The following is a 16,585-nucleotide window of genomic DNA, read 5'->3' as shown; positions in this document are numbered from 1 at the left end:
GAATTTTCATGATACAGGACATTGTCTTTTTACTTATCAATAGAGAAGCTGTGAAATGATAATAATTTTTCTTAGTCCCTACATTTTTATACGACTTGAAACCTGCGCTACAGCAGTAGGACATTTGAGCTTCCCACCCTGAGCACGCCGTCCGAGGAAAATGGCTACCATGTGAATATGATCTATTCACCAATTTTCCTTTTGCTAAGCTCCGCCCTTCAGTTTATGTTGGTATACTTGTCAAGCTTTCCATTTTATGTTAGACATATGTCTTTTTACACTTGATTTACCACTCGGTTCATTCGGGTCTAGCTAGTTAATCAAACATTGACTCCATTAACTGGTTAAGACACTATCTCAGGCTGAGTTCATGCTAACAAACTGAAGCTAAAGCAACACGCACCAGGCTGGAAGTTATTAAGCGTCTTCTCAGGATGATGATGATCCATGTAGAGGGTGTAGAGTTCAAGAAAAAAACATTTTCTTGTATGACCCTGTAGAGTTAATTAGTCTTAGTGTGCTGAGGAAAAATGTAAAGCTGTTATTTTGATCTAACAGAATCCTGATCAGCTGCTAAGTTTACATAATTGGGTTGATTTTTTTTCTAACCTGTAACCCCATACGCTGTTGTAGCCTGGGTAAATAATGACATGCTCCTAGACCTTTGAGTGTTACTCAAACTAATTACTAAACAAACTACTAACCTGTAAATGACCCATATGCACTGCTTCAGCATGTGGAGGAATCCAAAGTTTGACAGGCCTACTATGCTTTGTTACAGTTGCTAAGCAATGATTGGCAGGGTTTAGTGAACACTTAATTGCTGCAGTGCTGACCTGCCTAATTGACTGAAACTTAAACTTAACTGAAATTGAAATGTTGCAAATATCCTTCAGATAGCCCACTATATATATGGTGAAAATAACACTGGGATGCTCACTGGAGCTCTGTGTTCTTCAGCAACAGCAAACAGCACAGCACTGTATGTATGTGAGTGTATGTGTGCTGTTTCATGTCACCTCTGATCTATAGTGTCCTGGCAGGACAAAACAAGGGAATCCAAGATGTACAGGTATGCACTTGCATTAACATACTCACTCAACGCTAGAATTGGAGTATATGTGACACCATTCGGTCCTCGTTCCATGTAACATTTTGTAGCATGAAGTTGTGTTTAGTGGCTACATGCACAGTACAGATATTGCTATCGTGCTGTGGAAGCATACTTTGATCACAAGTTATCACTGGTTCACAACACAGTGAATAACGGTTAGCACCATGCTTTTGACATACACTAACCAGTTCAAGAACAAAGAGTTGGTGGGACATCGACATCATCGACAGTCTGTTTGTACCATAAAAAAAAGCACTGCATAAAGCAATATTTCTTTACCGCACCCACTAACACAGACCAACACCTGTCTCCTGGGCAATACTTGGCTCCTACAGCCTACCTATGACCACCTCCACCAGACTGTCACTCACCACCCACAGTCCAAACACAGGATCTATCTCAGCACACAGTTGGGATAGACTGTCACACCTGAAACACTGTTGTACTGTGAATTCTGTCCCTCTCCAGACTCACTGCTTCAGCTGCTTCCCTCTGCATCTTTGTGTTCTGTCTTGGCTTTTGTCATATATTGATCTTCAAAGAAACTACTGAGCAGTCAATATCTGGCCTCCTCCCTCTTTGTATCACACGGGACACTTTTCCTTACCACAACCCTTGCTAGAAACTTGGAGAAGTAGGGGTCGCACAAATAAAATATGAAAGCACAGTGTATGTTTGCACAAAGAAGAGAGAATAACACAACATTGTGTTAGTTTGTAATAAAAGCTGTATTACATTGAACAGTTACAAACAATCTCCAGTGAATTATGAAACATGCCTGATTTGACCATATGTTGCAGTTACTCTGACATCTAAATACGACCTCAGAATTGAAGGTGTGAAATGTAAGAATTGGCCACCTGTCACATTCACACCTAAAGCAAATGGGGCAGCCTCTCACCAGGGTAGCTGCTTACTGCTGCTAACTGTAGCTGCAGTTAACCAGTTAGCATGGTTAGCTCTTCTTCTAGCAATCTTAACTGGAAGTTCGGAGCATCAGGTGAGTGTTAGAGTTTACACTGCTAGCACAAGAGCTTTGGACTGGGACAGCATGATAACATCAGCAGATATTCTTGCAAAACAACATAGATGTCATTACTGTATTTTTTATGGTTTCATTGAACTTTCTTACATATTGCACCTTGTGCCTCCATAAAACTTTTCCTGAACAATGACCAAATGCTGAAAAAATAGCAAAAGTGGAGAAAAGTCATAAAATCAAAAAACTGACTCTGTAAAGTCCCGAGCATGAATTTTGCTAGTAGCCTCTTTCACACTGCCGTTTGCATGCGGGGATCCTGCGCCAATTCTCCGCACTCTCCCCTGTGTGAAAGTTTCAGATGCGGAGAGGGGAGAAATTTCGCTCAGGCACTGATCCGCCTCTGGAGGTAGTATCAGGGCCGAATTATTGGTGAGCCGTCCCACTGTGAATGGATAATCCGGAGGCGCAGAGCGAGGGCGTGTCGGTCAGACAGTCTGATAACTACACAGGTCCTTCACTCAACTAAATACAGAGAAATGCCCCACAAAGCAACGTTACAGGACCGAACAAAAGTAACGTAGTAACTGTAACTCTCTTTGGCAGCTTATATGAGGAAAACAAATACCACAGCTGTAAGTGGAGAAGCGTCTGTCCTCCTGTCTGTCCTTCTGACTCTTCCTCACATTTCTGCTCAAAAAACAGCGCCTGTCACCGGCAAAAAAATTTAACTCACCCAGTATTTGTGACGAAAATAAATCAGTCAGCCCTCCGGACCGAGACTTCAGGGAACTTTCCCCCAGAAAACAGTCTCCGTCCCCGCGAGTGACAGAGTCAGACAGCGTCCTGTTTACTGATGGTGATTATGTATAATTATGTAATTTAGCGCGAAAAACTTAACTCCGTCACTTTCCAGGATGTTTGGTGGGTCAGGATCTCAATCACTACACATTATAACAGCATCCATATGATTATAAACTGTCCGCGGGTTTAGATAGACAAGGGGAACACCTTGGGAAACACCGACATCATTAATATGACGTGTACTGTCACGCCTCTTTAGGAGCCGCAGCGCCGGCTTTCTGTGTGAATTACACACGTGAAGGCGGAGATGCTTCGCTCTGTGTGAATCACCATCGGCGGAGAATTGCCGAACTACCGCTCCAGAGATAATGCGGAGACGCTGTTTAAAAACGGCTACCGTTGGGACCCACAGATGAAGTCATTCATTGTGGATTTCAAAATGGACTCTGAACTGAACTCAGTGTCCCATTCTTCACACCTAGGTGCAAAATTCAGGTTTGAGCTACTATTGGTCAGGGTGACAGACCCCCCGCTGATCAGGTAGTCAAAACCCAAGAGCATTCATTGTTCTCCCTCTCTCACTCAACGCCCTCTACTCCTTCAACTTCGGATCTTCAAGGGCTCCTCTCCACCTCCCCTCACAGGGCTCCCTGCCTTCAAGATCCCTTCTTCTGTGCCCAACAAGCTGTGGAGAGCTGCAAGCTGCATTGGCAGCAGGCCCAAAGAACTTCTCATTGCAGCGACACAAGGTCCTGCCAACCTGAGGATCTGAGGAACTCCAAGCAGGTTAGCACCGAGCTGCTATCCTTACAAAGGAAAAGGAGCGACCAGTTTCCTCCTCTGCCTCCTCTGTTTCATCAAACCTTGCACAGCAAGAACAGCTTGTTCAACATTGGAGCCCCAGCTTTCTCCTGCAACCACAGAGACTGGCAACGTTGAACTGGGCTTAGAAAGCAAACCATAGCACAGCTAAGCACAGGACTTTAAACTCTGGTTGATGTAATGTGTTCAATGTATGTGTTTGTTCAATGTTTTGGTGTTATTGTGACCTCAAGTCAAGTTATTGGTAGTTTGCTTTCCTAGACAGCTAATACCAACATTAGTCAAATTATGCTTCACACAGACTCAGAGTCTCTGCATGCACCTAACCATCTTCTATAACCTGGCACCATGTCACACACACACATACCCACAGACACACACATTCCTTGAGGCTAGAGCATATCACACCCACATGTGATATCATTGACCGCCATTGTTTCTTTGTTCTGCCAGGCACACACACACACACACACACACACACACACTCACACACACACACACACTTGTATATAGTACATGTTAGTTAGATTGTGTTTCCATCTTTGTGTTAAATAAAAGACCTTGAACCTTCTTGCTGTCTATGTAATATTGTACAAGAGTGAATGTTGCAAACCTCTACACTGTCAAGAACTCCAAAATCCTTCAACCATTACAGCTGTTATGGTAAATTTGGTTGTAGTTATTAAGTTAATTATTAACCAGAGTTATAAACAGTTCAGTACATTTTTATGAGACTGATTTAGTAAAATTGCTATCTTTTCCCTTCTTCAAGGGTGATCTAATGCAATTGGATCATATTATTTATCATAATTAATAATGATCCCAAATAATCATTAATTATTATTGATAGCTAAATTTAACCTAAATCCCCCTTTTATTGTTGTTAAACACTCCTTAACTGGGCCTTGTGTAATGCAAGGCCCAACACTAGCTTTAGCTAACATTAGTCACCATAAGCTACTGGTCCTACCAGGCCATGTGAGGCCGTTGCAGCAGTGTAGTTAATCAAACAACAGTTCATTTTAATGTTTATAAATTAAAATGTTCATTTGTAAACTTGATTTTTTTCCCCCTTCCAATAGTTACAGCAGGAAATTCCGGTTTCCGTTTTTGACCAGATTCCCTTGTGTCTGTCAGACATGAGGCAGTTTGCTTGGTGAAGTCACTGAGTTGGGTCCATGATTTGGATCTCACTGCAGCGGCTTAAAGTTATTGTGTCTTGTGTGAAAATCCCTCATGGCTGCTCTGATTGGTCGTGCTTGTCCCCTCCCCCCGTTTTTCTGAGACCAGTGATTGGGCAACAGTCATGTCCTTTTAAAGTAACAGGTCATTACAACATTTGGTATGAATTATTCAATATCACTTATTATAAAACATTTCATTAATTTTTTTAGCAAAGAAAGTCATGACAGAAGTTGCCCATCACAGATCACCCTTCATTTTCCTAGCTACCACTGATATAACTATGTACTATGTGCGGTGATACTCAACAACTTTATTTTCCTTAGCAGGATAATAGCATTAGTTGAAGCTGAAAATGTGTGTTTATTTAAATTGTTTCCTAGACTGTTTTTACTGAAATGATAGACATGGATTAACATGGTCTTTAAGGTGATTTATTTTGCAATTGTGTGCATTGTCAGACATGACTAGTTCAAAGGGATAGTTAAGCATTTTGAGAAATATGTTTATTCACTTTCTTGCCAATAGTTAGTTGAGACGATCAATACCACTCTTATTTGTATTGAACAGTATGAAGCTAAAGTCAGCACTGACTTCACTTAGCTGAGCTAAATTTAGGAGAATTAGCTAGCCTGCCTAACCTACAAGCATTATCCACCAACAAGCATCTCTAATAAATACCTTTTTTCCCGTGTCCCACACATTAGTGTATACACTACACTACATTATAAGCATACACCAATAAAAAAAGTGAAAGTTATGGAAGAGACTAAGTCCTGAAATCAAGTGTGGGCTGGCCTCCACTCCGCTAGCCTCTGAAACTCTAGCTGGAATCTCAAAATGTTACTTTGGAGTGAGTCAAGCTAGCTTTGTACCACTGTTTCTGTTCTTTATGCTAAACGGTTATCTCCTCCTGGCTTTAGCTTCAAATTTAACAAACACACATGAGAGTGGCATAGATATTTTTTATGTAATTCTCTTAACAAAAGCTAATAGGCATATCCACAAAAATGTTTTGTAAATTAATAATTTTTATGTTATGGTCTGAGAAGGGAGCAGAGAGCTACTTCATCATAGCAGTTACTGTACATAATTTCTGGCAGAATGTGTAGAGAAAGATGAGCAGGGATGTTAGATAGTCCAAGGTTGTGCTGGTCTTTACTGTTTCATATCTGGCCAAATCCACATCATTTTAATATTTGAATGCACTTGCCTGTCCTTAATTAGTCTATGCAGTTTTTAGCACATAAATATTACTTGTCCTGATAAGAGATGTTGTACTGTTATGCTCTGACGATCTTTTGGGTTGTGTCAGATGTGTCAAAGGTTGAATTAATGTTTGATTTGATGTCTGCCTAAAGTTTGTGTGGAGTGAAATAGAATAAATGATAATCCTGTTGCTGCCCTGTAGAGTCTTAGAACATTTTACCTCTTGTAAATCGTGTTTCAGGATGCAGATTATTAGCTTCTGTTCTGAGCCAGTAAAGGCCTCATAGCAGTAAATGACAACACATAGTGCGTATGGAAGCAAAAGTGAGCCGTCTCACTGCTCCTTTTGAAAGCTTTTAGTGAGCCACCTCTCTTGGGCCCCGTCAGTATTTGAGTGCTTGTTGATATTTAGCATCGGCTGCCTGCAACTTGGGCTCTAAATGATGCTATAAGCAAGACAGCTTTGTCTCACCTCAATAGTACGCTGTGCATACACTTGCACTTACAATGCACGTTGTATCTTTCTGGTGTGGTCCTCTGCTGTCCTGTGTGATTTAACACCCTGTTGTCTCTGCCTGGTCAGGTTTGACTACTGCAGGTTCATAGAGCTAGACTACATTCCCATGGAGACAGGCTATATGGTCTCAATGCGCCCGACTAAAGGCTATGCATCAACCAAGTCGCCAACTAAAGGATACGCTTCCACCAAATCTCCAGATCGCCACAGCCGCACAACAAACTCTCCCTCTACCCCCCGCTCTCGGTCTGTCCTGAGTCCCTGTTCCTTCCTCCCCATCAGTTTTGATTATCTGAAGCATGGAAATGATGAGATCCTTTGCACTGTTGTGAATGTTTCATAATTTGATATTGTGGAAAACATTCGAGAGAAGTGTTGCCATCTCATCATGTCTAGTCTGACCTGCTACCCTCTTCTTCTTTTCTTGTTTTTTGTTCATGTTCATACCCTTTTATCTTCACTCTATTTCCTTTTGATAATGCTTATTGTGGTTATATTTTTGTGTATTTAGTTTTTTGTTTTGTTTTTCATTTTTGCAGAGGACATTCCCTTTTTGAATAACATCACTATTATGTGTCCTTGTGTCTGAGGCAGAACTGTGGTCTGTTATCAGTGAGTTTGGCCTCTGTATTTGCAATGTGTTTGTGCATAGTTGTGTATTTCTGTGTTGTGTTGGCATGTCATCGGACCTGGATTGACGTTTTCCCCATTCATGTTCTCTATTTTCAATGTGACAATGGTTTTGCTCAACAGCTCAAAAAGTTCACAGTCACCTTGTTGTTTGGAGTAAGTTTTCATGGTGTGTTTCCAGGAACAGATTAAAATGTCTCCTCTTACTTTGAAACAGGCGAACACCAGCCGCGCCCAGTAACAGAGATCCCTATGGCAACGCCTCTGTCAGTAGCGGCAGCAACTCAGGCTCTTGTAAAGGCAGCGACTGCAGCCCTACCAAAGGGTAAGGCACTGGAAACTGCATGGCAGGTTCAGTAATGGAGATGAAAAGCTTCTCTTAATCGGTGCTCCTGTCTAACATAATCCCTAGAGGGATTGAGTGCATTCATTTCAGACAAAATATGAACAATTTCAATAAAAATGGAAATTTAGTATGACTTCTGCCATTCATTGAAAATCACATCTCAATATTCCCAGAACATATATAGATGGCTAAATTGGATTTAGGGTATTGTAGAAACCAGGTTTTGAAAAGCCACTGATCTACAGTTGCTGTCCTGTTACACTGTTGGACTGATTATGGACAGTTTAAAAACAAGTGAATAAAGTCGATACAGCAGAACCAGAGATATCACTTTGTATTCCATGAATTCTTCTGCCTTTTCACAACCTGGTGCCTAGATTACCCACAGTACAAGTTAGCCACAGAGTGACATCACTGGAGGGAATTTTGTCAGATTACATGCTGCTCTGGAGCCACAAAAGACTCTTTTCTTTTTTTTTTCACATGCAATTGTACTCCACTGTGAATAGACTGTAATATTAATGAAAATATTTGTGCTGATACAGTACTACATTCACATTTTCATCAAAATCTATATAAAAATAATGATAAATAAAATAATCTATATAATAATTTAGCAAAAGTCTTTTGATTCATTTTTGTAGTGTGTACCCTGGCGGCAGAAATGACATATTGTGCATTTAACGAGAAGCCAGAAATGTTCGAATATTAAATTATTTCCAAATACAATACATACCTATACAATTTTAAAAATTAAAGTAAAAATGCAGTCTAAAATTTTGCAAGTTGTTTAATTTAAATCAGAAACTATCTGGGCCCGTATTCACAAAGAATCTTAAAGCTAAAAGTAGCTCCTAACAGGCGAATTTAGGAGCAACTCCTAAAAATAATGGGCGTGTCAGTCGTAACTTTAGGACTCCTAATTTTTGAAAATAAGAGTTATTCACAAAACATTTTAAGCCTAAAAGTAGCACCTAAGTCTGGGAGACCTTAGAAGTAGTCCAGAGGACTCCTAACTCGCTAAGAACTAGTCACAGCTGAATGTTTTGGAGACGCTAAATGACAGGGAATTATTAAAACGATGTTGGATGGACCGCGAAGGGACTGAAGTTGTGGTGGAGTTGGTGAGGGACGCAATAACGTTCCCAACCAACCGAAACAATCCAATAACGCCAGAGTTAAAATGTTTGGCAACACACCTGTATTTGGCTACGGGGAAAATGCAGCTCTTCGCACAGGACTAGTATTACCTGAGGACCTCAAGTGATTTAGAAATTATCCCACCACGTCCGTGTTTCGTGCGGCGCATTCGCACAGGATAAGCAAAGTCTGTGTTTTAACTCTAATTTACTGACATTGTCCCCCGGGTCGATCGAACCGGAGCCCTTGCTGGAGCAGAACAACTGTTAGATATGGATATTTTTAATATAATAACTGGTGAGCCTGTTGAAAGATAGAAAAATGTTCCTTACCGCATGCTGCCATGCATGTAATCCATCTAATCATCTTTCGAAATTTCGCTCTTCTGATGAGCCTCCTGAATTTGCAAAATGCTGTCAAAACTGTATTGGTAATGCTGTCAAAACTTTTATTTATAATTCCCAACGCAGCCTCCATAATTCTCGACTGGGAAAAAGGCAGAAAAAAGGTGTGGAAAACACAACGAACCTTAAGAAAAACAAAAAACGACCCCAAATCACATAGATGCCGATTCGCACGGGACTAATATTATCACATGACCTCTGTGTTTGGTGAAATATGATAGGTAATTTGCGGTGGAATTTTTACTTTACAAATTATGGACATAGCAGATTCGCACGGGATTAAGATCACAGACGACCTCCGCAATTATTACAAATTACTGGAGGTCCCCCAGGTTATACTAGTCCCGTGCGAATAGGGCTTTTGTCAATTGGAAAAAGTGAGAGGGAGAGGGGAAAAAGTTGCATTCCATCAATACACAAATTGTCTTTGACGCATGTTACAATATACTGGACATTGTTGTGAAATGGCCCGGATCAACACATGATTCCCGAATTTTAATGGAGAGTGGTTTGACGCAGCTTTTCGAGCAAATGCCGCTTTTATTGGCAATTCACGTTTTTCATCGCAATCTTCTAATTTGTAATTTTTGTCCGAAGCGTTTTTGTTGGGGGGGGGCACTTAATTCTCATCATAAACACATTCCCTCATCCAATATCTTTTGATAGGCTTCGTCATGGGCTTGTAGGCAACTTCCTTATTTTCACTTCATGCATTGCGTAGCCTAAATGACTTTTCAATGGGCTGCCCTGTCACTCAACAACCAATCACCATTGTCACCGCTTTTAAGTGCGTCCTTATAAAATGACGTCATCCATAGCAACAGAGAGTTACTTCTAGTTTAGGAGTTCACTGTTTTCATAACTAAAAGTAGGTCTCAGCGGCTTTGTGAATTACTTTTATGAAACGACTCCTACATAAAAACTTTTAGTCCGATTTAGGAGTACTCCTAACGTTAAGATAAAAGTCTTTGTGAATACGGGCCCAGATCATTATATAAGAACAAGATTACGAACCTTACCAGGCTTTCTATACTTGACAGTTTTTGACATTTTAAAATATCCAGCATCTTGCTGAACTGAAATCAGTTCTAAAGAACTTGCAAAAACACTTTTCATATCCTTGTGTCCTAGACGTCATCAGAAGTACACGTCATGTACGGACAACCATGGAATCCGGCCTCCACCACCAGAGCAGTACCTCACACCCCTGCAACAGAAAGAGGTGTGTATCCGACACCTGCGGGCCAGGTTAAAGGAAACGATCAACACTCTACAAGACAGGTGAGATACTGAGATAGAGGAGGTTCTACATTGTCTGACTTGTTTATAAGTTTTTCCTTAAGTATGTCTTCTAGGTTCTCATTCTACCCTTATCCTAAGCCTATTTTCTTTTTCCATCTAATCCTCTTATTTTCTCCCCTTCTCTTTTGTTCTTTCTTTCTCCCTTTGCTCTATTTTGTCCCTCCCAGGGACACAGAGATAGATGAGCTGAGAGGCCAGCTTTTCAGGATGCAGGAGGACTGGGTTGAGGAGGAATGTCATCGTGTAGAGGCTCAGCTGGCATTGAAGGAGGCGCGTCAGGAGATCCAGCAGCTCAAACAGGCTGTGGACACTGTTCGTGCCAGGCTGAGTGATGCTGGAGGACTCAGTGGTGATATAGGGGTCCAAAAGTACTTCCAGGACATCAACACTCAGAACCACAAACTTGAGAACCTTTTGCTCAACATGGAGCTAGCCCAGGCTGGATTAGCCAAAGAGGGGGAGGCCATAGCAGGCTGTCGGTCCCGTGTTGGGGGTTCGGCACCTGCATCTGTATCAGGAGAGAGTCCAGGCGGAATACCAAAACCTGGAATAGGAGGTAGGGGTTCCTGCTCCTGTGACGGTTCCCCAGCCCGTTCTCTGACTCGGAGCTCCACCTACACTAAACTAAGTGATCAGGCACTGGCTGACCGAAACGGCAATGGCCCAGACTTTCCTTGCCTGTCAGGTGATGGCACCCAGGACAGTGGCTTTGTGTGCGGTGAGGAAAGTAGCATCCGAAGCCGGGCTGACCTGCTGCTGGAAGCCGCCTTCCTCTCTGAGGAAACTGCATCTTTACTCAACTCCTACACACAGACCTTTTCCCACACTCTGCCTCACTCTCTGCCTCACCCTCTACCCCACTCCCTACCCAACTCTTTGACCCACTCGCTACCAAATTCTCTGCCTCACACATACTCCCATACCTTACCTCATTCTTTCCCCCATATGTCCCACTCTGTGCCCCACACTATGCCACACTCTTCCACCTATGAGAAGCTGTGTACAGGTGAGCGACTGGCACCCTTTCGTTGTGGCCTGGGTGGAGTGGGCTGCATGAGCCATCCATGCCTTTCTCACCATCACCTTTACCTGCACCCCCTGCGGGAGACAGGCATACAGACCGAAAGCTGCCCCATCCCTGCAACAGCAGGTTACCCATCTGATCTGGATACCATTGCAGAGCAACGCACTTTCCGCTCCCAGGCCTGCAGCCCCACCTCCACCTGGATGTCTGATGAGGGGGAGGAAGAGCTGGACTCTGTCACCACCACAACTTCAGTAACCACAGCAACAGTAATGAGTACGGCCACAGAGCCGATTCCGGTCTCCAAAACAACGCTGGTCCCTCCCTTACCCCGCTCCGCTACTATGGCATGTTCTATGGAAAGGCCTCTGTGTGGGGGCGATGAAGGAGTGGAGGAAGTGGAAAAGGAGGAGAAAGACAACAAAGAGAATGAAGCTGTGGCAACAGAGAAGCCGGAGGAAACAACAGCGATAAGAGTATCAGAAGAAGGGCAGGAGATGCAGATGGGATCAGTGGGACGAATCAAGATGGAAGTTCAGGGTTCAGCGGAGGAGGCAGCTCCACCAAAACTGTGCGATTTAGCAGAGACATCAGCAGGGACGCAAGGTGAGCTTACATTTGGAGGATGCTGTGGAGAAGGTAGACAGGGTGGGATGACAGTGGAGAACCTCAGGGTTGAAACCAGACATCAAGAAGTTGGTCTATCAGAAGGCTCATCCCAGGTAGAGGAGACAGAGCAGAGTCCAATTTGCCCAGGATCATCACCAAGCGTAGAACAACCTCACACCTCCCAGCCAAGGAGATCTACCTCCGGTGAGGAAGTAGCTGGTGTTACTGTAGTGGAGGTCTATGATGAGGACGATGAAGATGACACTAAAGAACAAGGGGCCACAGGGGGTGCCACAGCAGAGGAAGATAATCCGCCTGACTCTGGTAGAATTCAGAAAAGCTACTGGAGTCGCCACTTCCTGGTCGATCTGCTAGCTGTGGCAATCCCTGTGGTGCCAACAGTGGCTTGGCTTTGCCGCGGTCCAGTTCGTGGTGGACAGCCCATGTATCATATAGGGTCACTGCTGCGTGGCTGTTGCACTGTGGCGCTGCACTCGCTGCGCAGGGGAGGTGGGTTGAGGCATTACCCCGCTGGCGGGGGAGACCTGGGCGGATCAATGATATGAGAGGAGAATCTGTTCGGCACCTCTGTGGTCCCAGAGCCTAACTACAATCTCTCCTGTATGGGTCTTGGTCCTTAGCTTGTTGGAAGATACCTGTAATGTGAGGCTGGAAAAATCTCCCTGTCCTCCATTTCTGATCAAGCTTGATAGCTGAGGGGAACATAAGGAACAGGAAATGTGCATTCATGACTAAGATCTCTGACAGGTAAACTCTGTTCTGTTTGGTCTTGCTCCTTATTGTCTCTTACCCACTGGTCCTTGCTGTTGCTACCAAGATGTCTGCTAACACTACTGACTTGTGCAAAACTGAATGAGCTGACTGAAATGAATGATCTGTGCTTGGATGTTTAAAGCTGATTCTTTTATTTTTAAGTGCAGGGAAATGTTGAAGGTTCATTTATCTGTCAGCCTACCAATCTGAGTCAATCCTGACACGTTTGAATTCCATTGTCTGCATTAGACAAGCCAATCCAGTGAGTGAGGGCAAATCCACCCTAATTCAGAATGCAATCATGTCTTCGAGTCTTCACCATCTTTAATACTTCAACATGGAGCTTACAATTATCAAGAAACAGAACTCAGGTTGATTCTAAGGGTAGAAACACACCAAAAAAACACCACAGCAAAGCCGCCAAGAACCATAAACGTCCAAAACTCAGCTTTTGGCTAGATTTTAACACCATTTAGATTGGATCTTATCTGATGTTTACTTTGAGGGGGTCACAACACCATAAAGGGGGCATTCAGATCGATCACCATCCTGCATTAAAACAAATGAAGGTGCTGTATTGGTAAGTGCGTGTTGTGTCAGATGTTAGTTAGACGTGAGCTACAATTCAGGAAATTTGGTTTGAGTAACAGATCCACGAGTTTGAGGGCATACCAGACTGAAAAATACTGGTTTTCCATAGTACTCAAAGACAGGATGTTATAAGTCTGGAAAGTTGGCATCAGTTGTTTAATCTTTTGTCATGACAATCACAAGGTAAACAGTAGAAACACAGAATTCCGCTCACAAAGTAATCTATTGCATATATGTGAGATTGGAATGGGTTTTGTTTGTTCGTTTTCTGAGCCCTTTGAGCTAACACTTCGTTGCTGGACTGGCCTCATTCAAATGAATGATGGTATGCATTTTAGGAAGGCTAAAGTCGGTCTGAACACTGCATTACTGCCCAATGAATTAACTATCTGGATGTTAGATGATCAGATGGATTTTTGGCACAAATTAACGTTTTTTCACTTTCCTTGAAGACTGTCTTTGGAATAGAATTTTCTGTTTCATTCCCCACAAGCCCCATGCCCAGTAACCCTGAGATAGCCTAACTTAGCTGCCCATCTTTCCGATTCTAAACCAAAAGATCTCACTTTCAAATATTAATAAGGCGAGATTTGCCACTTCTCCATCAAGCTCGCTGTGGTCAGTGTGTTTCTATCTTGAGAAAATGTGATTACATCTATAGTTTAGAAGTTTAGTGAATCTACAAAGTTGGTCTACAGTCAATTGTGACACAGTGTGAGGTTTGTGGGTTTTACTGTGCAGTCACAGTACACTGTAGTACACTACACGAGTAGTTTAACATTTTGTGAAATATGCTCATGGTGGGAAGATTGGCTGCACAATTAAATTATTTTATTCTCATTCAAGTTAGCCTGGTGCTAAACCAGAAGTAAGCTGGCTCAGTCAGTGGTAGTCTATAGTGTGCACACTCTATGGGCAACACAACACAGAAGATCCAAGTGTTTTCATACCTGGCAAGTCGAGCTTTTGTCTTTAAAACGCCACTTAGCAGCTTTCTAAGGGTTGAATTTGGCTCTGTCTCCAACACTGTCTAGGTCAAAGGTAATGTCCTTGGTCACTACAGCCAAAGATACCTACAAGCAAGCAGCACAGTGAGCAGCAGTTAGCGGTTACACTGCCCCCTATAGTTTCAGAGCTAAATTAGAATTCTGGTGATTTCTTACAAGTTACAGCTTTAAGAACACCTCTCAGACAACCTTTTTTCATATCTTTTCATAACAGAGAGTGTGTTGAGAGGAACAACATGGACATTATGTTTTTAGGGTGGACTTTACCCTTGTACTAAGTCATATGGTTGGTCCTTGTACCTTAAAGCTTGCATTTGAAGCAAACTCAGCCTAAATGTAAAGTTAAACGTTTGGCTTAGTTTAACACTTTGATGCAGATCTGAATGAAGTGAGTTGTGCTCAGTCTGTGCTGTATATTTCTGCTAACTTAATGCTATTGTGGTGTAGTTTAACTGTCACTCTGGTAGTGTGTATTTCAAGTCCACTGTACAAGAGTTTGTCAGTCACTGCAAAAAAAAACACTATTTGTTCAACGGATTATTCTGTAAAGCATTTCTAGACATGAATACTACATGTAAGTTAACACTCCAAATGTAAATGGATAAGTTATCTGGGTTGTAATCACATTTAGGATCAGGGGGTTTTCTTTGTTTGGAATGTGCTTTTCGAGAGGATTTTATTGAAAGTGGAATCTAATGGCAATTTCTTCTGTTTGCTGATATTGTGCAGATGTTAATCTTTCTGTCTGATAAGGGCAAAAAGCAGCCTGCAACTGTAAAATTGTCTGACTGTCAGAGACGCATGAGCCAAACGTGCTTCGAGAAACACCCGACACAACCAGCAAAAATTGTCCAACACCAACTGAGTTGTTCAGTTCTTCGCTGGATAAATAAGCAGTATGAAACTTTTTTTTCTTTTACCATTTGGTTGAAATCTTTTGCACTATTGTTCACTTTATGAATTTGAAGCAATTACTTGAAGTCGAGATTGTATCCAAAGTGTTGTATGTCCACTGAGTTCTGATTGATTGTTTGTTTGCATCGTCAGTTAAGTTTGATGTCGTGCTGATGACGAAATGAAACAGGTGAAGAGTGACTAAGGTTACGCAGAAATTTCAGGTAGATCCTTTAAAATACAACTATAATACATGTCATTATGCCTTTGAATACTGTAAAGCACTCACCTTCATCCATAAGAGCTGTTGCTTCCTGCTCTTTACATTTGACCACAATAGGTATCTACAGGTCAAACAAAATTTAAGTCAAACTGCTGTTGTCAAACCACACACTGACAGAGAATAAGCAGTGTTCATGCTGCGTGGTCAAATGATGTTATTGTCAGACATCAGCAATAATCAGGATGATCCTTGTTTTTGTTTGATTTTCACCACATCGATCGGAAGGATCCACATCAGCAGCGGCCATTAACAATAGATTAAGATCCATGAAGAGGTTGAGTGAATGCCTTAGAGACACGCAGGACCGTCTCTTCTCTACCTACATTTGCCACATTTGCTCCTTAGTAATGTTTCCTCATAATCATGACTTGTCAACACCCACCTCCTGACTGTGTGAACCTTTGGATTAAATGAAGGAGGCTTAAACAATTTCATGTTTAACTAAAAAGCCATATGATCCTTTGAGGGAACAGGTGTGAGAAAGTGGGAGGTGTCCTCCTCCTCTCAATATTAAAGTGTTGTAAAAAATATGTCATGATGAAAGTAAACGACAATATGTCAGCTTGTAATTTCATTTCACTGTCGTGCTGTCATAAAACACAGGTTGATATGGGGAGGAAAGGCAGGATTTAATGAACTAGTGATGGTCTAATCCCTACAACCCCTACATTTACCTCTATGCACAACACTCATGTAGGTGAGTATCTGAGCTTGCTATTGAAATGTAGTGCATTGTTTTGTTGTGTTACGGAGACCTCCAAAGTCCTGAAAGATTTTTAAATTTTTTTTTTTTTATGCCTCTGCTCTCCGGGGATAGCTGTAACTGGAGGAATAATGTTTTCAGATTGACTGTCCATTCTTGTGAACATGATATCTCAGGAATGCCAGCCAGAAATTTCTACACTTACACTGATTTGAATTTGTTAGTCAAAGATCAAGTTGACAGTGGACATT

At 42.1% G+C, this 16,585-nt stretch overlaps 1 protein-coding gene across 4 annotated transcripts in view; it reads left to right on the top strand.

Annotated features, from left to right (window-relative positions):
* The window catches only part of snphb (syntaphilin b), a 41,151-nt gene extending 24,946 nt beyond the window's left edge, over positions 1 to 16,205 (top strand). For 2 of the 4 annotated variants that reach the window (XM_030423159.1, XM_030423158.1), the window contains 4 exons: positions 6,694 to 6,873; positions 7,475 to 7,582; positions 10,279 to 10,428; positions 10,617 to 16,205. In XM_030423159.1, coding sequence (XP_030279019.1) covers positions 6,694 to 6,873; positions 7,475 to 7,582; positions 10,279 to 10,428; positions 10,617 to 12,648 — 2,470 coding nt within the window. In that variant the 3' untranslated portion in view covers positions 12,649 to 16,205. The remainder of the gene's footprint in view (positions 1 to 6,693; positions 6,874 to 7,474; positions 7,583 to 10,278; positions 10,429 to 10,616) is intronic. The other 2 variants (XM_030423162.1, XM_030423160.1) reach the window with 1 other exon arrangement.
* The last annotated feature ends 380 nt before the right edge of the window (positions 16,206 to 16,585 follow it).

This window comes from Sparus aurata, chromosome 7 (assembly GCF_900880675.1).
Source record: "Sparus aurata chromosome 7, fSpaAur1.1, whole genome shotgun sequence".
NCBI classification, from domain to species: domain Eukaryota; kingdom Metazoa; phylum Chordata; class Actinopteri; order Spariformes; family Sparidae; genus Sparus; species Sparus aurata.
This window is presented reverse-complemented; position numbering and strand designations above follow the sequence as displayed.